This window comes from Cebus imitator, unplaced genomic scaffold, assembly GCF_001604975.1.
Source record: "Cebus imitator isolate Cc_AM_T3 unplaced genomic scaffold, Cebus_imitator-1.0 Scaffold78, whole genome shotgun sequence".
NCBI classification, from domain to species: domain Eukaryota; kingdom Metazoa; phylum Chordata; class Mammalia; order Primates; family Cebidae; genus Cebus; species Cebus imitator.
In genome coordinates this window covers 781,765-805,079 of record NW_016107393.1, presented here as the reverse complement: position 1 = coordinate 805,079, position 23,315 = coordinate 781,765, and the positions used below count along the sequence as shown (strand labels likewise).

Below are 23,315 nucleotides of genomic sequence, written 5' to 3'. Positions count from 1 at the left end.
CTGGACTGGGCAAACTTTAGCAAGGAATGTCTTCATATATAGTATACAAAAAAATCTCCCTCTAGCTTATGAATCCATATTGTCACGAAACATCTATTTATTCAGTGTTTAGAGCTTTTTTAAAATAAATAAACTACAGTGACCTTATTAGGATAGATAATAGATATTTTAACCAGTTTGATTTAAATTGTTTACAGTGTCATCTAGGATTTTAAGGGAAGAACAGTCAAGAAAAAGAAGGAAACAGGTAATAGTTGTTGCATCTCAATGCAGTTCAGAAAACACAAGTAGGTCCACCTAATACGTGGTAGCAGAGGAAATGCTGAGGCACCAGTGGAAAGTAAAATCTTGGTATTTTATAGTTTCCTTTTGTAAGAACTCGTTTGTATTAAGTTGCGTATTTTATATTTTCTGGAATTTTGTGTCATTGTATCAATAGTTAATAATATGGTTTCACCATAACTCCTCTTTGATCATGTAACCAGCAAAGTTTCTAACAACAAAGCATATTTTAGGGATGCACACCTTCCTCTCAGTCAATGTATAGAAAATATTACTTTATATATTAAAACCACAGTGCCATGACAAGGTAGTCAACATCTTTAGTTATCAGGAAAATGCAAATTATAACTACAACTGTGTGTGTGTACTTATCAAATTGTGTACTTTATATATAAGTAATTTATTTCATATCAATTAAACCTCATTAAAGCTATTTTTAAAATATTATGTGGATTTTGCAGAAAATGAAAAGAGAAACCCCTGACCTCAGTCAACAGGTTGGATGCATCAACCACCTGCCTCCTTTGCATTATCAGCTACTTGCTGGCTATGGGCAAGTGTGATGCTTTATTACTGGACTGTAAGGACCTTCAGGGTGGAATCCATGTTTAACTCGACTGGGTCTTCCCTCAAACTCTCTCACTAAATATTTAACTGTTGTTTTTTAAATGAAAAACAAATTGCTTGGATAGTTTATGGTGAAACATTTCAGAAAACATTTCTACCCATATTGCCTAATGAACCCTTACAATTTTTTGAACTATGCATGAGAGGCAGCATGTATTCATGCTTAAGAACTTTAGTCAGTGACTTGTCCAGCTACTTACTAACTGCTTGACCGTAGATAAAATTATCTTGCCTCTCCAGGCCTCAGTTTCCTCATTTCTAAAGTGGGACAGTATAGGACCTATGTCTTTGGTTTTCTGAGAGGATTAAATGATACAACCCATATAAAGTACATGGCCCATATTTAGTACTCAATAAATATTCGTTGTTTTTGTTGTGTTGTTATTGCTTTCCATATCCCTAATATGCTGTAAAGAAACAAAGAATCTAAACATTCAGGTTATTATGCATAGTAAGTGCATAAGAACTGTTAGCAGGGAAAAAGGCAAGTGAATTCATACATTCGCCATTACAAATTGTTGAAAGTTTATGAACGCCAAAGACTGAAATATTCCATTTTTCATCGGGAGAAAGAAAATGTGATGAACAAGTTACCTGAATCTTACAGAAGGGATAGTTCTAAAGTGACATTAAAGTTACCTGCATGTTAACCCTTTTACAAGCATACAATTAGAGGAATTTGATTTACTGGAAGAAGCACAAGGGTTTCAATACCTTATAGTGTTGTCAGTACACTTTGATTCTTGCTCTTAGATCTTTTCATTACAAAAGAAAAATGAAAAACATGCCAGTAGGTAAAGAGGCTAAAGTTGCAAATGGCCCATTTACTTTCTCCCTACCCTTCACACTGAAGTTCTTAAATGTAGAAATCCTGTTCTCCTATTTGTTTGCAAGTTTTCTGTCTAGTGAAAAATACTTCATCATTTTGTCTATGGGGAATTAATCAAACAAAATTGTGGAAAAATGTAATCTTTAGGGAGCTTTGCTGTGACTACTCTCAGTAAATACAGCACAAGCCAAGAGACTCTACAGAGACCTGAGCTAGAATAGACGAAGCCTGGGCCACTGTCAGATAATCATTTCCTTGAGTTTTGAGCAAGTCACTTAATTGTTTTGTCACCTCTGATTTGTAATATTGGGCCTAATCACATTTTCCTGATTTGTAGGGAGTGTTTATAAAATATATGCAATAATTGTTATCATTAATAAACTGTATTATTAATTTCCTCCAAAAATAATGTACTAATATGTCAATTAAATTTACAACTTACCCTTTAGTCTGGCCCAGTACTAGATTTGCCTTTAAAAGTCCAAGTCAATTTGTTGTATGTGAAGAACATAATACCAGGAGTCAGGAAATGTTAATCTTTTTATTGTTCTGCCAGTCATTACCTCTGTGGTCATTAGTTGCCACTTCACTCTTCAGTTTCCTCAAATGTAAAAGTAGGAGTTTGGACTATATCAGAAAAGAAACATACCTGATATGTGCCACCACTCTCATAATTCTGTGCCCATGGCAGACATTGTTAATCAGTCATTGAACTTTTTCTACCAAATTGGGAAGCTGTTTCTGAACACCTTTCAGCAAAGCATTGTAGGCAGCCACTACCGATGGATCAGGATTGGCAATCAAAGTGAAATTTACTTCCCATCTCTGGGCCAGAAGATGTCTAAGGTTTCTTTTAATTCTAGTATTACTCAAAGGGCAAAATGAGAGTCCATGGAATAGAAAGTCCCAGAAGACAAATCTCATTTCCATTTTTTATTTTCCAACCTCCAAGAATGTTATAGACTGTCTGTAAGGCCTGTTTATGACGATGCTCTGCTCTTCCATTTATTGTAGTCTGCTTTTTGTTTGTTCAATGTGGAAATAATTTGCTTTTATCCCTTAACTCTAAAAATGCTTTCTGTAAAGATTTAAAAATACAGAAAAATACAAAGATGGAAATGAAAGTTATCTGATATTCTACCCCCATTATTAATATTTGAGAACTGGCCTTGAAGGCATAGCTTCAGGCATAACGTTTTTCTGCATTTTATTTTCCTCACAAAGCAATGTTATGTATGGGCCATTTTGCCTACTACTGAGAGGCTGCAGTTCTTAACCTCTATTCATAAAATTTTATCTCTGGTAACTCCTGTTCTGCTGAGTTAAACTTTGCAAATATAGCAGTAAATTGAGAGAGAAAGGATCTTTAGAAACTTAACCACAACCACACTTAAAGATGTGGTCAAATTCTCCAGGCTCCACTCAAATAAATAAAAAATGGAAAGATTACAAAGCTCGTGGCTAAAATTCAATTTGAAAATAAAACACATCCAGTGGCATGGGAGAAAAGCAAGCGTTCTTTCCTCACTCCCACCCCCCACTCCCACCCTTTTTCTTCTTGTTATAAAAGTAATGTATGTTGGCCAGTCACAGTGGCTCATGCCTATAATCCTGGTATTTGGGGAGGGTGAGGCAGGAGGGCTGCTTGAGGCCAGAAGTTTGAGACCAGCCTGGGCAACACAGTGAGACCGCCCCCTCCACAAAAAAATGTTAAAATTAGCTGGGCATGGTGGAGCATGCTTGTCGTCCCAGCTACTCAACAGGCTTTGGAGATATACAGCTTATTGTACCAGTAGTTTGCACAGTGAGGTGTACACTCCAGGGAACCAAGGATATGGGTCTGTTTTGCAATTATTACATCAATTATTTTGAACACTGCTATACTGGAGTTTATTTTTTGTTTTTTAATTTTTTGAGATGGAGTTTTACTCTTGTTGCCCAGGCTGAAGTGCAATGGCTCGATCTCTGCTCACCGCAACCTCTGTCTTCCAGGTTCCAGTGATACTCCTGTCTCAGCCTCCTGAGTAGTTAGGATTACAGGCATTCGCCACCATGCCCAGCTAATTTTGTTCTTTTAATAGAGACGGAGTTTCTCCTTGTTGGTCAGGCTGCTTTCAAACTCCCAACCTCAGGTGATCCAAAGTGTTGGGATTACAGGCGTGAGCCACCGCGCCCAGCATACACTGGAGTTTAGTTTATTCACTGGGCAGGTTGCTCCTCAAGTTCAAACTCCCTAAGCAGATATTCAGTAAGTATCTTACATAACTGGTACAAATGAGGTCATATCAAGGTCAGAACCTCTGAATGCATTTATACCTCCATCTACTTCATTGATGAAATATCTGTGTTCCTGAAATGTATTTTGATGAGGAGACTATTTCACCATCGTCTATCTAATAAAATGAAACTGAAGTATAGTGTGATAAGGTCTTTTACTTTGTATGTAACAATAAGCATATATTATGGGAAAGACAGCTTCCTCATTCCCAAGAAGTCAATTTCCTTCTGAGAGTCTGAGTCTTTATTAAATCACAAAGTACCATCTCCCTGTTTGTGTTCTCAATGCTGGCTAACAAACAAAAAGCAGCCAGGGGAACCCTGCCTTTGATAGTCAACATATAGTATGCTGTTTTGGTTATCAATTGCTATGAAACAAACCACCCCCAAATTTAGGGCTGAAAGCAATTTATTATAATTTCTCACAGTTCTTCCTGTTGACTTGGCTTAGCAAGCAGTCTTCTGCTGGTCTTGCTTACAGTCTCCTGTATGTGACTGCAGTCATATACCAGCTGAGACTGGAGTTCTCTGGAGCCCTGACTAGGTGGGCTTGAAGGTCCAAGATGGCTTCTTCATTCACCCTGGTGTGCTGGTTCACATAGTCTCTCTCTCTCTCTCTCTCTCTCTCTCTCTCTCCCCATTTAGAGTTTCATCTTCTATCACTTTTCCCATGGCCTCTCTTTCCATCAAGGTAGTCAGACCTCTTAGCATGATGGCTGACTTCCAAGAGTATATAATTAAAAGCTGTCAGGCCTTTTTCAAGCTTAGGTGAAGACCTGACATAAAGTCACTACTGGCCTCCTTCCATAACTTAAAGTAAGTTGCAGGGCCAGCCTTGCTTGGTTCCATATGGGGGGACTAGACAAATGCCTCAGTATCAGAGGGGTGATTTACTGGGTGCCATCTTTAGAAGCTTTCTATACTTGATGCTGGACAAAGTAGAATTTCAACTACAATTCTAAAAGATTCTGAATATTTTCTGGCTCCAACATGGAGAACAATTGAGAAAAAGGATCCCATGGCAGCAAGACAGGAGAGAAAAACCAGCACCTCCTCTTTCTTACTCCTCTGGAGCATCTCAACATGCAGTATCTGTACTCTCCTAACACAACAGGCAGATTTGGAGGGCAGACCAAGGGCTCAGGCTCTCATATGAAGACAATCACATTCCAGAGTCTGCCAAGACTTGGCACCTCCTTGACATGGGTGGTCTTGAGAATGAGATTCCCTTTATTTGTCTGAACCATGGTGCAATGCCTAACAGCTTTTCCTTAGTGTTTGCTTTTCTTAAACATGTTCGAACTTTTATCATATTGCTCCCCTCCCTTTGAAAATATGTGCTTTGCAGGTGCCCGAAATAACATACTCTCAGCAAATTGCAGAACTGGAAAAGTAAAGGTTATTTCATTCAGTCTAAACTCAATGGAAATTTTGTGGCTTAACAAGGAATTACCAAATACTTTATAAACTCCTTCAGAGCAGTAACCATGTCATATGACTTTGGTGTCTCCTACCTTCTAGGCTCATTGTCTACCTTCTCTGATGTCGTAATTTTAATAAGTAACTTGAATTGTTAACAATTTACAAGAGTAAATTGTTATTGGACTCAGAAATGTTTCATTATATCTCTGCATCTTTCATGTGGAGGTCCTTTGCAAACAATTTCTCCTAACTTGTTTTCATTGTGCAGATCATATTGCAGAGTTTTCGCATAACAGCTGAAAGGCATTAACAGGAGTTGAAGAAACCTGCTTCAATTACAAGTAATTAATTTAGGCTTCACTTATCTTAAGGAATATTTGAACATACAAATTTACACATAAATCCTGGGAGTGTCAAATTATGCAACCTAGGGAAAGTAAGCTCTGCAGTTTTTTTGGGCGTTGATCGCTATAGACGGGGGTGTGTGTGTGGTTTTTGAATGAAATAGTAAAACCACTGCCAGTATTATCTACTTCACCTGGTTTTGAATAATTCCAGGAAGCTAAAAACTGAAAACCAGTCTTGTTAAAGAGTTAGAAAGACTGTAAATGCATAAGAGGAAAGAAAAAAACAAAACAAAACCATTTATCTATCTTCTTTGAACCCTTATGAGAGTTCACAAGTTTCCTAGTTTCAAATACTTGAAGTTTTCTGTGGGCAATTTTTTTTAAAATAATTGTTTTAATGTAAGACAATACATACTCATTGGAGATTTAAAGCACACTTGCTAGTACCAAGGAGAAAGATAGAAATTGTTGATTCCACAACATTTAATATATTGGTAACTATTCTTAAATTTTTTTTCTAGGCACATGTTTTTATAAAACGAGTCAGTACTATGCAGACCTTTTTGTAACTTCTTTTTTTAATTTGTACTATTTTGTGAGTACGTGAAAAAGAAATGTGTAAAGATTAAACGATTATAGCATGCTGTGGTATTACACACTGTTGAAGGGCACCATCTGTGGCGTGGTGGCTGCGCTTTGGTGGGAAGAGTTTCTCATGGGGTTCTCGTTTTTCTCCCAGCTCTGGGTGGGCAATATTGACCACTCTCCAACCTAAACGGCCTTCTCCGTTTGCCTTTGACGACTTGGGCTTAGGAGAATGGAGACACGTGGGAGTATAGAGGAGGGCGTTCACGGTGACCGCGAACAGGAGCTCCCGGCACTGTCCACATTACAGACCCACTGGCCCCAGACCGGGAGGGCAGCTGGCGGTGGCACGGCCTGGATCCAAATCTTTAGCCCCCACCCCGGCTGGCGCCATTCTCGGGCGGTGGAGTGAGATAAAGCGGGGCAAGGTTCTGCAACTCCAAATCAGGGAGGCGCAGCTCCTACACCAACGCCTTTCCGGGGCTCCGGGTGTGTTTGTTCCAACTGTTTAAACTGTTTGAAAGCGCCCGAACTCTAGCGACCTTCGCAAACAACTCTTAATCTCCCGGGCGAGAGCGCTGCCCTTATTTGCGGGGGAGGGCACACTGAACGCCGACACCAGGGTGCTAACGGAGGCCTCCTCTCGGTCCCCCGCCTCCTGGGACCCCAGCTGCCAGTCCCTTCCCACCCCCGGACCGCGAGCTTCTTGCGTCAGCCCCGGCGCGGGTGGGGGATTTTCGGAAGTGCAGCCCGCGCGGCCGGCAGGGGAAGGAAGGGCCCAGGCTCTTGCCCCGCCCTTGTGGGGCGGGAGGCGGAGCGGGGCAGAGGCCCGCCGGCAACTCGGGCCGCGTCGCCGAGCAGCGAGTGCCGCGGAGCCCGGAGGAGCCGCCGTGTCCGCGCCGCACCTCGGCAGCCGGAACAGGGCAGCCGTCGGGGAGGCCCAACGCACGGTCCCCAGCTCAGCATGATGGACTTGGAGTTGCCGCCGCCGGGACTCCAGTCCCAGCAGGTGCTGCCTCGGTCCTCTCGGCTCTGCCGTGGTACCAGGACGGGGGCGGGGGAGCTAGGGAGCCGCGGCCGGGGAGAGACAGCCGCAGCCGGCTTCCCCAACGTCTGGCTAGAGCCAGGACCGCAGCGCTGGCTAGAGTCGCCGCCCTTGCGCTGGGGCCGGGCGGGGAGGGGCAGCGGGGGCGCGGCCGGGTGGTCTGACCGACCACTAGTCCGAGGAAGGCTGGGTGGGGAGTTGCGGGAAGGTCTGGGGATTGAGCCCGCGGGCGTGGGCCGTGGGGGCGAATCCAGCTGCGTCCCGGGTCCCCAGAGCTGGGACTCCCAAGCCCTAAAGTTTAAGCGGCCCCGCGGGCGGCGGGTAGGAGGGGGCGGACGCTGGCGGTCTGAGCCGGCGCGGCCCGGCCCTTCCGGGGCTGCGCGGCTCCCCCGCCTCGGAGCCGGCAAAAATGTGCCTAGTCACGGGGCCGCTCTTGGGGGAGCTGAGGTCGCCTTTGGGCTGGGACCCGGAGCCCCTTCGCTGCGCCCCAAGACCTCCTGCGGCGCAGCCTACGGGCTGCGGCGCGCTTACCCAATTGGGCCGTCTGTGGGCGCTGCTTTGCGAAGTCATCCATCTGTCGGATCACTCTCTGGCAGCCTTGAGCTTTCCTGAAAGCTCAGTCCCCGGGACGAGGGAGGAGCGCTTGAAGTGCCCAGCGGGCTCAGAAGCCCCGACGTGCGGCCACTGAGCCCGGCCCCGCGCACTTTCTTGGCCGGGGAGGGGTTCGGGCTCGGGCACCCGGAGCTGGCCCCTTGCAACGCCGCGGGAAGTGCGGGCGAGGGCAGCGGACTCTGAAGCTGGAGTCGGCGGCGCCCGGGGCTTCTAATTCGGACGCGGTGCCCCCTGGTGGCGCGCACCTGCGTGGCCTTGGCCTCCGTGACAGCTGCCCGTTGGCCGTCACGGCAGCCCTCGGTTGGCCCTTTCCTGCTTCATAGCGTGCAAACCTCGCCGCGCCAGGGCCAAGGGACAAGTTGGAGCTGTTGATCTGTTGCGCAATTGTTATTTTCCCCAGAGCAGCTTTGTCTTTGGATTTAGCATTTCAGAATTGCAATTCCAAAATGTGTAAGACAGGATATTCTCTTCTGTGCTGTCAAGGGTAAGAGTTGCCAGTGTAGATTAGAATTTTTATTGCTTTTAATCTGTTACTAAGTTTTTTGCTTTCAGCTATTATTTTACCCCTGAGTGCTTTATATATTTTTCCTTTTCAGTTGAGAATTTTCTTCAATTTCTTAACATGTTCCCCCTCTTCTGCAGGGGCAGAGAGTGGAACACTTGCGTTTCATAATACTTGCTAGTTTCTGTAAATTGTTATAAAAGTGAAAAAAAGTTTCAACTCATTCTTTGTAGAGACTTTAAAAGTAGATATTTATATTTCTAATTTCCTTTGTAAATAAATTATAGGAATGAAAAACATTGGAATTCAAGGAAATGTGTACTTGATGTACAGTAAATACGTTTATGATGTTAAATGTAAAGTTTTAGGCTAATTCCAAAGATCTGTAAAGTATTAAGTTATTGACAATGTATTAATTGTGCTTTTTTTTCCTTTAAAGTTGTTTGTCTTGAACTTTTCCCCAGTCTTGATTGGAATTGTATTCTGGTTCCAACTAGTGAAGAAGTGAATTGTACTTTCGGATTTATTTAATAGCTGCTGTTCAAGAGTTATCTATAGGAATGCTTGTTTGACTGAAGGATATATGATGAAAGTGAACTTTGGTTTTTCTAATTTCTGGAATTGTACTCTAAAGCCCTCTATTATTTTTAAATTTTTCTTTCTTTGCTGTGTAATATAACGCTCCATATACGAAAATGCGTAAAACACATGTACTGCTATAAGTGTGTAATTTTCAATTGTGTTTGATAAAAATAACTGCTTTCCTACCTTTGTAATCAGACATTAACTTGCATGTCTTAAAACTGAGAAGAACAAGAAAATTTAGAATTGATTTTGTTTATGATTCATATTAGGTCATTGTTATCCACTAAGATTTGAACAGAGTCAAACATTTTCTTGACCTTTTGTCAAAGAAATTCTCCAGGTGTGAAGTGGTAGTAGGATATAGTTTTTCACCTTGTGTGCAGAGGATGTGTTGATAATCAGGCCAGTAAGTAGAACCCTAGATTCAGTATCTCCATTAGGTGAAAGGAATCATCCATTACTCTTTGCAAGGGTGTCTTGGAGAAATAAAGCACTTTCCTAGATGAGGGATGAAATTGATATTGAACTAGACTGATAAGATTATTTTTAAGTCAAACAAAAGAGAAATAGGACAACCTCTCATCTCCTGAATGAATGTTAAACAAAGAACAGCTTGACTTTTTAGATAAGTGAAAAATCTCTAGAGAGATTGTGGAAGCAGCATGTAGAAGGATAAATGCATAACTCCTATCAGGCTTTTCTGCATTAAAAATAACTTGGGCCATTTTGAAATCTTTCTTTTTTGCCCTGGGTCCTTAAAAGCAATGCGGAGGGGAAAACTGACTCTGTCTTTAGGATTACCAGAAAAAGCTGAAAGTGAAATATATCATTTTTCTTAATATTTCTTTTTATTGAGGGTAAATCATGTTTAACAAAGTGCATGAAAAAAAGGAACCCAACAAGTATATTTTTTCTTCTGGGAGTTTCCTCTGTCCTGACTGAAGACATTTAAAGGGGATTTTGTGTCAGTATTTCCTCCTTAACTGTTCCTTGAACCTGGGTTAACTTTGCAGTATGCGGGAAGAATTTGGCACTAAGTTAATAACAATAAGTTACTGGGCACTTCCCTGGGTGCCAGACGTAATTGCTTCACATGCATAATTTTACAGTAACCTCACGGGAAATACTATTATCCCTGGTTTCCAGGTTGGAAAAACCAGGGAGAATAGTTAGATCAGGCATTAGGTTAGGAAAGAGGCATAGAGAAAGGCCAAGACCTGCTAGGGTGACCAGACTATTGAGTGGCCAAGGTAGCATTCAAACAGGTTTGACTCCTGGGAGCTCCAAATGACCACTTCCAGACTGTACCAAAACTCCTTAAACTTTAGGAAGAAAAGCTCACACATTCAAAAGTGGGTAAGTTGAGATTTGCCTATTCTGGGGGAAGGAGAGGCTGGAATGTAAAAGATGAATATCTGTAGCTTTTCCATTGAGTAAGACAGTCACTGTATGTGGAGGTAGGAGGTGGACCTTGTTAAATATAGGGAGAGTTAATACAACCCATCAACGGAATTACCCTCTGTGGTCCTTTTTAGGAAGACACAGAGGCCTTGGTGGGTTCAATTCAGAGGGGCAGGACTGTTTCTGTCTTTTTTTCTTTTTGACACGGAGCCTTGCTCTGTTGCCCAGATTGGAGTGCCGTAGCCTGATCTTGGCTCACTGCAACCTCCACTTCTCGGGTTCAAGTGATTCTCCTGCCTCAGCCCCCCAAGTAGCTGGGATTATAGGCACCCACCACAACGCCTGGCTAATTTTTGTTTTAGTAGAGATGGGGTTTCACCATGTTGGCCACGCTAGGCTGACCTTGAACCCTTGACCTGAGGTGATCCACCGGGCTCAGCCTCCCAAAGTACTGGGACTACAGGCGAGAGCCACCACACCCAGCCTGTTTCTTAGTAATAGTTTTTTAAATAATTACTTTGGCAATGTTCAGGATTCTCTCTCACATTTTTCAGGAATCGTTTCCCTTTTTTCTTAATTAAATCTCTTAGCTACTGAAATCTTTGGCTTTGTTTGCCTTGCTAGTTGCTACATTTCTTCTATTCCATTGGCTCTTTTTGTTTTGAAGTAGTGCTCAAAGATAAGCTTGGTAGTAAGAATATGGTGAAGAGTGTGACAGGTTTAAATCAGGTTGAAGGAGAGAGAGCAGAATGCGGAGAATTTGTATTGAAAACAGCTAGCAGAAACCTGTTGGTGCAAATTCAACCCTAATCTCATGTTTCTGCACTTCTGTACTGTAGCAAGCATAAGGGCCCAAGTCTTAATCTAGTCGAAGTTTACTTGAGTCTTTGAGAATAGTACCTCTCAAAATTAAACGCTTTCCAATGTCTCCAATGAGGCTGCAGGGAAGTTCAGAACAACAGCCCTGCAGCAAGCTTAGAAAGCACATTGTCCAGATTGGAGCAGAAGAGCAGAGAACACCAGGGGCCATGACTCTGGGGGGAAAAGGGGAGCTGTCCTGAGGCTTTACAGTGCTGGAGGATAGTTTGGGAATGAGTTTGTGATTGTCACAGATAAGAAAACCAACAAACAAAAATCAATTATAAACTAAAGAGAACACAATAATTAGATGAGCAATAAAACATAATTACAGCATTCTGCATGATTAGCAGTGATGCAATCTTAATGCAATAAACACATTACTGATTTAATTTAAAAAAAAATTAAACGCTTTCTTAGTCTTTATTGTTAAACAAGTTGGTTTTGGAATTATTGTCTTATTTGTCAGAATTAAGTGTGCTGTAGGACTTAAAAGATCTGATGGATGATTTGCCAGAAAGTTGGTCCAGGGTAGCCTCAGGGTATTTAAGTGCCTGGTCCAGCCACTTTCTGAAAATTGACTGAAATCTGTTGCACACCAGGGTAGAGGAGAGCAAGTTTACTAGCTGTAAGTTTTAACCTGCTTGCCTTCATCTCTGACTGTAGAAATGTATATTCATTAGAAGTTTACCATAAATAGAGAATAGAGTTTGTTTATTTATTTATTTTTAGAGATGGAGTCTGGCTCCATTGCCAGGCTAGAGTGCAGTGGCATGATCTTGGCTCACTGCAGCCTCCACCTGTGGGGTTCAAGCCATTCTCCTGCCTCCGCCTCCTGAGTAGCTGGAACTATAGGCACGTGCCACCAGGCCAGCTAATTTTTGTTTTTTTAGTAGAGACGGGGTTTCACCATGTTGGCCTGGATGGTCTTGATCTCTTGACCTCATGATCCGCCCACCTCAGCCTTCCAAAGTGCTGGCATTACAGGTGTGAGCCACCGCGCCTGGCCAAGAGTTTTTTTTTTTGATATTCTGATTTCTAGGAGCTATTGAAATGTCACTGCTACCTGCTTTTAAATAAGCACCAACAAACATTTATTAAGAGGGCTTTATGGTATAGGCCAGGATTTATTCAATTGGTAATGTTTTCTGAAATGATAGCAAAAATATGTTCAAGTGTGTAATATTAAATACTAACATTCAGAAACAGTGTTGGAGAAATACAGATGATTTTCTTATTCCAAACTCTACCTCAGATCTCAAAACAAGACTGTTAAGCAAAATCTTGTGCTACCTAGTTTGATCCTTCTATGTGTCAGCCCCTGCCATAATAAATACCTTTTAACTGTTACTATGAAGTATATTAACAACTTTGAGTAGGGGAGGCATTTTTAATCATTTGTTTTTATGGCATGGTTACTCTAATACCAGTGTGTTGCAAATCCTGGTGTTTAAAAGATTTTGTGTATGTGAGCTTGTTCATTTGGTCCAAACTGTTGGTACTAGTAAAGACAAGTCCAGTGTATAAGTAGGACTTAACAGCACCTAGTTCATCTTTTTCTTTTTTTTTTGAGATGGAGTCTCGCTTTGTCACCGAGGCTGGAATACATTGATTGGTACAATCTGGGCTCACTGCAACCTCCGCCTCCCAAGTTCAAGCGATTCTCCTGCCTCAGTCCTCCTGAGTAGCTGGGATTACAGGTGTGTGCCACCACGCCCAGCTAATTTTTGTATTTTTAATAGAGGGGGTTTCATTATGTTGGGCAGGCTGATCTCGAACTCTTGACCTCAGGTGATCCGCTTGCCTTGGCCTTTAAAGTGTGGGGATTACAGTCGTGAGCCACCACGCTCAGCCTCCAAGTCCATCTTTCAAAGGCCCTGTTGATAATTGACTCTTGAGAGTTATTACAGACCATCAACAGCCTGTATTCTGAATAGTTTTTTTTTTTTAAATTCTAAGGCAATGCTAAATAGCCATTCCAAATGGCCTCCAAGTCCAAAGGCCCTGTTGATAGTTGACTCTTGAGAGTCATTATAATCCATCAACAGCCTGTTTTCGGAATAATTTTTTTTTAAATTCTAAGACAATGCTAAATAGCCATTCCAAATAAGGTTAGAACTGACCCTTTAGGGCTTGTATTATCAGCTGTAACTGATGGGATCCAAACTCATTGCTTTTTCAGATCAGAGAAGAAGAATGAGTAAGAAAAAAAAAAATAGGGATCACTTTGGCTTTGATGCCTCCTCTGAGTTTAGTTTTTACTTTCTGTATTAGGTGATTCTCTTTAATAGCACTTTAAATCTTTCTTGTTACTTGTCTTACCTATGTATCTGTTTTTTTTTTTTTTCTCTATAGTAGATGGTAAGCTCCTTGAAAGCTGTGCATAGAATTTATAGACATAGCTGGGTGCAGTGGCTCACACCTGTAATCCTAGCACTTTGGGAGGCCAAGGTGGGTGGATCACCTGAGGTCAGGAGTTGAAGACCAGCCTGGCCAACATGGTGAAACCCCATCTTTTAAAAAAGAAAAAAAAAAGAATTTATAGACATATATGTATTTTAAAGTAAGATATAATTTACATACTATACAATTCACCCGTTTAAACCAATTTGGGGCTATGCAACCCTATGAACGTAGTGGTTTATTCATAGGGTTATGCAACCATCACTGTAATAAATTTTCATCACCCTCAAAAAAAAACCCATGTCCATTAGCAGTCACTTCCCATTTCCCCTCAATTCTCCTGGCCCCTAGTAACTACTCTGTTATTTTCTGTGGCTATGCATTTGCCTATTCTGGACGTGTCATGTAAATGTAATAGAATGTGAATGGAATCATGCAACATTTATACTTTTGTTGCTGGCTTCTTTTACAGCATTATGTTTTCAAGGTTTAAACATGTTGCAACATACAGCAATAGCTTCATTCCTTTTTGTGACTGCATACTATTCCATTGTGTGGTTATTCCACATTTTATTTATCCAGTTGATGATCATTTGTGTTGTTTCCACTTTTTATATTTTCATTTGTTTCTTACAGCAGTGGTTTTCAAACTGTTGTATGTTAGACTCACCATCAGTATTTTAAAAACTAATGCCCAGGCCATCTCCCTCATGAAATCAAAATTTCTGGTGCTGGGGTCCAGGCATCACTTTTTTTTTTTTTTTTTTTTTTTTTTTTTTTTTTTTTTTTTTTTTTTTTTTTTTTTTTTTTTTTTTTTGAGACGGAGTCTTGCTTTGTCGCTAGGCTTGAGTACAGTGGTGTGATCTTGGCTCACTGCAACCTCTGCCTCTTGGGTTCAAGCAATTCTCCTGCCCCAGCCTCCCAAGCAGCTGGGACTACAGGTGCATGCCACCATGTCCAGCTAATTTTTGTATTTTTAGTAGAGACAGGGTTTCACCATGTTGGCCACAATGGTCTTGATCTCTTGACTTCATGATCCACCCACCTTAGCCTTCCAAAGTGCTGGGATTACAGGAGTGAGCCACCGTGCCCAGCCAACATCACTGTTTTTTAAAGCTTCTGAGGGAATTCCAATGTGCAGTCAGGTTTGAGAGCCAGTGCCCTTGGGCAGCGGTCTGCAACCTTTTTGGCACCAGGGACTGGTTTTGTGGAAGACAATTTTTCCATAGAAGCGGGTAGAGGATGGTTTTGGGATGAAACTGTTCACCTCAGATCATCAGGTATTAGATTCCCATAAGGAGCCAGCGACCTAGATCCCTTACATGCTCAGTTCACAACAGGGTTCGGGCTTCTCTGAGAATCCAATGCTGCTGCTGATCTGACTGAGCTCAGGCAGGAATGCTGGACTGCTGCTCACCTCCTGCGGTGCAGTCTGGTTCCTAACAGGCCACTGGCCGGTCCACAGCCTGCAAGTGGGGACCCCTGCCCTAGGGAACCCACCTCAATGCTTGGTACCCATTGAAGTATATAGTGATTTAGAAAATCTGGTTAGGATGTCTTATTTAAATCATGAAAGCAAGTGCTTTTGTCTTTGATCACTGCCCTTCACAGCCTTCAATTATCACCTAAATTTGGGAACTGTGTTTCAAGGTGCCTGACAAGTGTTTGAAACTTACTAAATATATATAACTTGAGCTCATTAAACCCCTCTGGAAGATTTGGGTAACTTTCTTATGAAAGGGCTTCCCTGAAGTGGGTCAGTAGGATTGTTCGGTGTCTTTTCAGGAATGTGGCCTGTGATAACTTGCAATCTAGATTATTTGGAAATAGTGGTGAGAGCAGGCAGTGAGGACAGAATGCTCAGAAGCTTGGGATAGGTGTTGGAGATCCTGGAGGCCAGGACTGAACACTGTCTTACTCTAGGAAGCTGTGTTCCTGGGCCATATTATCTTCGTTAAAAACAAAAGACTTTTGAATCTCTATGACAACTTTTAGCAACTTCATTTTTTGGTTCTCTGTATCTGCCTGATAAAGTCCCACTATATGGTGGCTCCCACTTATGCTTACCTGAATGGCTTTTTGGCTGACATTATTTGGAAACTGGGGCTAACTTCCAAACTGTTGGCAAGTTGTATGTGGGTGCACATACCACAGCACAGCAGTCCCACTTGAGAGACTTGATGATATGGTGGTTGGAAGGCTTCTGAAGCTGGCTTAGCCCCAGCCCTATACACCCACCTCACAGACAGGGTGGGGATAGGCCCAGAGGGAGTGGAGAACTGTCCACTATGGCCTCCCCACACAAGGTTGCCAGGCAGAGCTCTCAAGGCCCAATTCCAGTCTTGTCTTTGACCATTGCCCCTTTGGTGGGGTGTATTTAGTCACCTCGCTGGAAGCATGTTTTTCTAATTCTAGTCATCAGTGGCTTGTTGCTTTAAGATTTAAAAAGTGGTATTCTGCTATTTTACTTGTTCTTAGGAGTTTTGTATTGAATGATGTACATAATATGATTAAAGTACCTCAAAAAAGAAGGATTTCAGTTAAGATGTAGGCCATATGCAACATATACTTCTTATATTTTCTTCAAGCATTTCTTTCATTAAATGTCCTTTCCTTATTTATTTATTTATTTATTTTTGCAAGAATGTAGCTGACATTCAGAGTAGATTAGTACCTTCAATGTCTATATGAAAGAAATGATCTTAACATGAGGACAGTATTGGCTGTGTTGGGAGGGGGGCCCACTGATGAAGCACATAGAATTTTGCTTTGTTTCAGACCTGACAATCTCTTGTCTGCTCTGCTTCAGCTTAAAACTGTAATACTGCACACGGATGTAGAACCCAACCTATTCCCTGCCTACGGGATTAGAAGAGAGGGAAGAATGACTATGGTTCTTTGTTGCCTCTTGTGAAGATAACAGACACAGAGGTATGCTACATGATGGAATTATATGCCTTCAGGTGCTTGAGGGCTGACTAAGGACCTGTACTTGTTTTTTGTTTGTTTTGTAGTACTGGGGCCAGGGAGTCTTGCTGTTACGTCTAGAGAGTGTTGAAGAACCATGAGTATTTAGCAAAAAAAAAAAAAAAAAAAAAAAATTTTTTTTAGCCATTAAAATCCTAGTAATGACTTCCTCTTGCAAGTAAAAAAAACTCATTTTTCTTAAAATTTTATTTGTTCTTAGGAGTTTTGTATTGAAATGAGAGTTTTTTTACTTGCAGTAGGAAAACTTGCCAATTTTTGAAGTTATTTTTATTCTTGATGATTCTCAATGAAATATAACTAAAATATACATAGCAAAAACAACCCTAGGCCGGGTACAGTGGCTCATACCTGTAATCTCAATGCTTTGGGAAGTTGAGGTGGGAGGATCACTAGAGACCAGGAGTTTGAGGTGAGCCTGGACAACGTATTGAGATGCTGTCTCCTCAGAAAGTTAAAAAATTATCCAGGTCTGTTTGTGCACACCTATAGTTGTAGGTACTTAGGAGGCTAAGATGGAAGAATTGCTTGAGCCCAGGAGTTCAAAGGTGCAGTGAGCCATGATCACGCCACTGTACTCTAGCCTCAGCAACAGAGCCAGATCCTGTCTCAATAAGAAAAGAAAAAAAAAAATCAACCCTAATGGACTGGAACACGACCTGTTTACTTTGTGCCAGCAGCAGTTCCCCCACTCACCAACCCACATGTTCTTTTGCTGGTTCCCAAGCGAAGACCAGGACCAAGAATAAGAATCATCCTGTGGGTGCAGGTTGTATCTTATCCTCCTGAGACAGCACTTCACCCTCTACTAGAAACTTCTTTACCACGCTGCCTGTTCAGTGAAATCCTTAGGGCAGTGACTTCCAAACTGTGATCCAGGGGCCACCCCTTGGTGGCAGGGTCAGGAAGGAGGGGAATGCATCTTAAGAAAAGTTGGGGGAACCTCATTATCTCTTCTCATTGATCCTGAGAAGTAAAGTCTTTCCCCCTCAGAGAGATACGAGTAGACATGACTCCCTTAGAGAGAAACTCGTTCATCTCGCTGCCTTGGAAATCTGGGGCCCTGGGAGCATGCTCTTGCTCTGTGCTACAGGTTTGCAAAGTTCACTTAATAGCAGTACAATTATGCTGTAAATTGTGCAATAATGGAGACTGAGGAAGCAGTTCGTCTTTCACCTTGATTCATGTTACCAGTTCACTTCCTACAGTATGAAAAGAACCAGCCTTTGGAGTTAGGAGACACCTGAATACAGACAGAACTGGCAGTATCATGGGGAAGAAAAGGAAGAGAAATGAACATTTTCTGAAAAGCTGCTGGCACTATCATCAACCCTAAATATGTTCTCTTACTTGATCCTAAAAATAAATCTGTGGAGATGAAGGTATTATCTCCATTAAATGGACAAAGAAACCTGTTCAAAGAAGTTAAGTCATTTGGCCAAGGGCACACTGCTTGCAGGTAGCGGAACTGGGATTTTGACTGTCCATAATCCCTGTTCTCTGCTTGTTTTACTCCTTCCCTTCTTTCTTTTTTCTTTGTCTGAGTACCAGTGGGGGCGCTGTTGGCACATGGGCTGGACTTCTCTTTGGAGTGGAGTGCTGTTCCACATTATAGGATTGTTGTGACAACCAGAAAGCCCCCACCTCACCTCCATACAATTCCAAATGCTCCTGGGTGGTGCACCCACCCCAGTGGAACCACGGTGGTACATGGACTTCTAGAGACCATTTGAAGCCAGGACATTACTGCTTGTTCTCAGGAAATCTCAGAATATTACTTCCTTGTTTTTTGTAGGGAAAAACAAAAAACATCTCTCCAGGTGGCAGCCTGTTTATACCTTTTATCCTCAACTAAAGCGAGTGATGGGACAGAGGTCAGGGAATGTAATGAAAGCTCCAGAAAGGTAGAGTCTGGGTACACTTTATTTACTCGGGTAGAGTGACTTGTCCAGATCCCTTCACACAGAGCAACATTTGATATGGTGATCGTTACTGCTGAAATTTGCCATTTCTAAGACCTACGGCTGCAAGGAATTGGTTCCAAAAGGATAATCTAAACATTGTTGTTACTTTAATCTTTAAAGAGATGAAGTTAAAGTCATATATGTCATATCTCTCTGGGGCTTAACCACCTTTTCTGCTGGGCACTTTTTGAAGAGGCCTGAACACTGAGGTAAGAGAGTAAAGTTCAGCTGTGGAATAGCTGAATAGGTTGTGATCATATAATAGTGTAAGGCTTTAGAGAAATTCTAGAAGGTGGGGCGGAAAGTTAGTTTGCCCACTTGTCCTTTCTCTGACTGTCAGCTTGAGGGAAGTGGCTACTATCCTCTAAGAAAATTCACTTAATCAGCAATTGAATGATTGATTATTATATTGTCCATATTGCAAAATTCTTTAAAGGACATTTAAAGGTGATCACATTTGTTCTCTTACAATCTATTTTATTGTTTATTTGAAGGCGTGTTAATAGTTCTTAAGATATACTTTATTTCCAGTAGCATATTCAAAAAGTAATTTTGAAGTATTGTTAATGGGAGTGATGTTAAATAATTTTTTATGACTAATAGTTGAGTCATATATGATATCTTAGTTACTTAAGTAATTTGAATTCTAACCCCATATATCTTAGTTACACAATGAAAATACTGAATTGTGAGTCTAAATAATATACACTTACTCATTCCACAAATCTTTATCAGGTATCTACACACCCTAGGAAACTTTCAGAGCATGAAGCTTTAATCTTCCAAGATAATGCAGCATGTATCCTTCTTTAGGGACATTTGTTTTTCAAATTCCTCCTCTGTCTCCTCTGTGTAGGATATGAATTCCTCTAAGTAGTGACTATTTTCATCTTTTGTGTAATTCTGATGTCTAGTTGCTCAGTTAATGTGAGGGTAAGTCCATTAACTGCCCTCTAGGAGCTTGCTATTGAATATAAACTAGTCGGTGATAACGTGGCAAGGCCGTGACAATGCAGATGAGAAAATGTGACTTACAACTGGGGTTCTCAGAGAGGATATCCTGGAGGAAGTGGCATTTTAACTAGACTTTCCTTTTAAGCTGGTAGATTTTGTTTGGTTCAGGCTTCAGCTGGAAGTCTGAACAATGGTACAGGTATAAGCTGGACTATGGCAGAATATTGGGCTAACAGGGCTGACAAGGTTAACTTGGTGGTTGCTGTAGAGGGCCTTCAGTCAGTGTTCATGTGCACTGTTTTAAGTTTGTACAGGGCATCTGGAAACCATGGAAGAAGGTTCTGGAAAGGGTGAGGCACATAAGCTGGATGTGGATAGGAAGTTATTGTGACAGATGAATTGGAAGATGGACAGGTTGAAGGCAGGGAGATGGTGAGTGGGCTCCTGCCAAGGTATGAGCATTGTGATGGCCTAGTTGGCTTGGCATCAGCACACATATTGAGGATCTGTCATTGTAACTCTAAATTGTATCCTTGCTAGACATGTAAGAACTTTTTAGAGCCTCCTTTTTAAAGGAGGGAAGTGGATTGTGCTCAAGCTTGCATGCTCCGCTGTTCCTGTGCTTTAACAGAAACTCATCCACCAGTGTGTTCATGGAGGAAAGGAAAGGAAAAACCAGCCAAAAGTTGCCATTTTGCTTAAAGAATGGATTCTCTTCTTCCTCAAGGTGGCACAGAGAGGGTGTCTTTTTGCCCTTCTCTAAGATGGATTTACTGTTTTCAATAAATTATAACAGTCTGATCGTTGGCTTCCAGTTACAATGATTAGCAATATTTGCCTAAGGAAAGAAAAAACAATTTCCTCTTTTTACTCTCCTGTGGGCTTTGCTTGTGAGCCCAAGCAGACAGAGGTGGACAGCTAGCAATGTTGGTAACAACAGCGGCAGTCTGTTACACTCTGCAGCTCTGGGCATAGTACTAAGTGTTCGGACAAACCCTTCTGCCCTTTGCAATCCTTACTACACCTGTGAGGTGAGGAATGTTCTCCCTGTTTTATAGGTGAAGAACTGAAGCCAAGAGAGGTTATGTCGTTAGATTTTACAATGGGGTGTGCTTCTGTTTCATCACCTTTAGATTGATATTACTGTGACATAGTCTTCCCAGAATGAACTAAGTGAACTGGGCACAGGAAATAGCATATGGCATGCCTTCAGTGAATGATGGCTATGATCATTATCATTCCATTTCTTCTTGAAAAAAAAAAAAACCCTCCTTGAATTCCAGCGTTAAATACTCATGCCCTTTTTTGCTGTTAGCTATAAACCTCCCATTCTCCTTAGTCTTCTTGGCCTTGTGTGAGATCCTGGTTGTTGTGGAGACTGATGTCTTCTGAGACAGAAAAACAAGCCATAGCAAGGCCTGGTCTGTGCCCTAGAAGAGCACAGGCCCCACACGCTGCCCGGGCTTCTCTGGAAGACCCTCTAGCCTGTCCGCTGGATTTCTTGTACTTACGAGGATTGTTAAACCATCTCATAGGGTTCCTTTCCAGACTCAGCCCTTCACTTGTGGCAGCATTTCTTACTCTGAGGCTCTGGGCCTAGAAACCCAGTGTCCACAGGCAAGGTCTATGGACAGAGAGAGTTTAGAGTGGGAGCACATCAGTGGAAGGCTAAATCCAAACATGAACTGAGCTGGCCCAGGTGGCCTTGTCCTCTTGCCATCCTCTTAACCCTTTAAAGGCTTTAAGGTACTTCTTTTGTAATAACTATCCCTATGTAAATTTGGCCATAAACAAATGGCAGAGCATGAAGGAAACGAAAATCTAAGACCCTTGAGGGAGATGACAGCCAAATGTTTTACATTTTTACTCCCTTGGTTGTTGTCATGCACGGCTGATAACATAAGTATTGGCCTCATCTTCTATTTTTTTATATACTGGTTAGACCCAGAACCTTAAAATGTGGATGTTTCTCATGGTCATTTGACATCTGCAACAGGAGTTGAATTTATTAATAGTATGAATACCTCATCCTCGAGTTGTCCGATATTTTTAAGGGGCATTTACTTCCTTTGCTTTTCACATGGAAAACTTTCTGTAAGGGCTGGTATTGTCTTGGCCTTTTATTGCAGGAACAACACAGGGAAGTAAGGGGGCTCGGCCACAATTACCCCATACAGCCAGGTAGCAGCAGAGGCCCCACCTGGCACCCGCCTGGCTTCCTAAGCTGCAGTGCTTCCCACCTCACTGTGCAGCCTCTTCGAGGAAGCCTGGAGTGGAGAGAAACTCTGGTTCTTTAAGATAAACCTGAGTTGGATCTCACTGTCACCATTTATCAGATGAGGAGAGGCAAAAGTACTTAACCTCTCTGTTTCCTTACTCAAAAACGGCAGTGATCGTACTGCTTACAACCTACCTGGGTGGATTGATGTGCGTATGAAGAAGGTCACAGGACAAGTGCTTGGAAGAGCGTTGAGCACATAGAATTACAAGATAAATGCTGGCCGTTACGTTACTAGTTAGACTATATCATACTTGTCTTTATCTGGGCTTAGAATCTTGACACTGTGATCTTTCATTCTCAGATCTTAATATGAAGGCTTCCCAGGTAACCACTGCCCCTACGTAATTATTTAGTGGGTTCATGCATGTGAAAGCAGTTGAGATACAATTTCCGAACTCAGGGTTAATTTATGTCCTTAGTTGGAACAGGTGGTACTCTCCCAGCACCTAAGGCCCCTCAATTCTAATTGAGGGGCATCTGTACCATAACATTGTTGAATTTTAAGTTTACGAGGACAAAGTGATACATTCAGCCGTCATGAGCTCTCCTAGTAATTCCGACTCACACCAGCTCTTTCAGGTTATTGAGGTAGTTTTTACAAATGATTGCTAACAGTACAAATACTGTCTCAGGTAGTTTGGAAGGGCGAATTTTCCCTTGGTATTCAGTATATCCTTAGGAAGTAATTTGCAAAACAGAAGAGTTTGGTTCAGTGGAATTCACCCCTAAGGAGTGTGGAGGGCCCACTTTGTAGGCTTATCCTGCACTGTCCCTCAAGCTTGAAATTTGGCTCATGCAGCCAAGGAACTGAATTTTTAATTTTGTTAAATTTTCATTTAAATTTTAAAGCAAGTAGTATAGAATATTATTCTGTTAAATACACGTTTCTTGTTTTGGTAAAACTACATTTTATGTTACCATATTGGGTCAGATTTGTTGTAGTGTGTATTGTGTTTTGTCACCTCGTTAATAATTTTCTTATTTTGGTTGCATGTTAAAATAATTTGGGATATATTGTGTTAAATAAATATCTTGTTAAAATTAAATTCACTGGTTTCTTTTTTGTTGGTGAGGCTAGGCTGCTAAAAAATTCAAAATTACCCATGTGTATTGTATTATATTTCTGTTAGTGCTGCCTTATATGAAAATAGCCTATTTTTTTCATCATTATTTTCAGAGTTACATTTGTACTTCATAGAATCAGCCATTTGGAGGAAGAGACTTGGGGGTCACCTGACCCAACTCCAGCCTTTTGCAAGTGATAAGACCAAGGCCAAAGGCTACTATAAAATGACTGACCTCCCAGAAGGGGACTTGATCTAGTGGCTTTATAGCCTTTGCTTTGGATCGTGGTTT

The 23,315-nt window shown here is 41.8% G+C and overlaps 1 protein-coding gene across 3 annotated transcripts in view; it reads left to right on the top strand.

Annotated features, from left to right (window-relative positions):
• Positions 1-6,344: 6,344 nt before the first annotated feature.
• NFE2L2 (nuclear factor, erythroid 2 like 2) overlaps positions 6,345-23,315 on the top strand; it is a 35,191-nt gene continuing 18,220 nt past the window's right edge. Inside the window, exon 1 of one of the 3 annotated variants that reach the window (XM_017532645.2) lies at positions 6,345-7,378. In XM_017532645.2, coding sequence (XP_017388134.1) covers positions 7,334-7,378 — 45 coding nt within the window. In that variant the 5' untranslated portion in view covers positions 6,345-7,333. Of the gene's footprint in view, positions 7,379-7,585; positions 8,511-16,685; positions 16,707-23,315 lie in introns of those variants that run through there. The other 2 variants (XM_017532647.1, XM_017532648.2) reach the window with 2 other exon arrangements.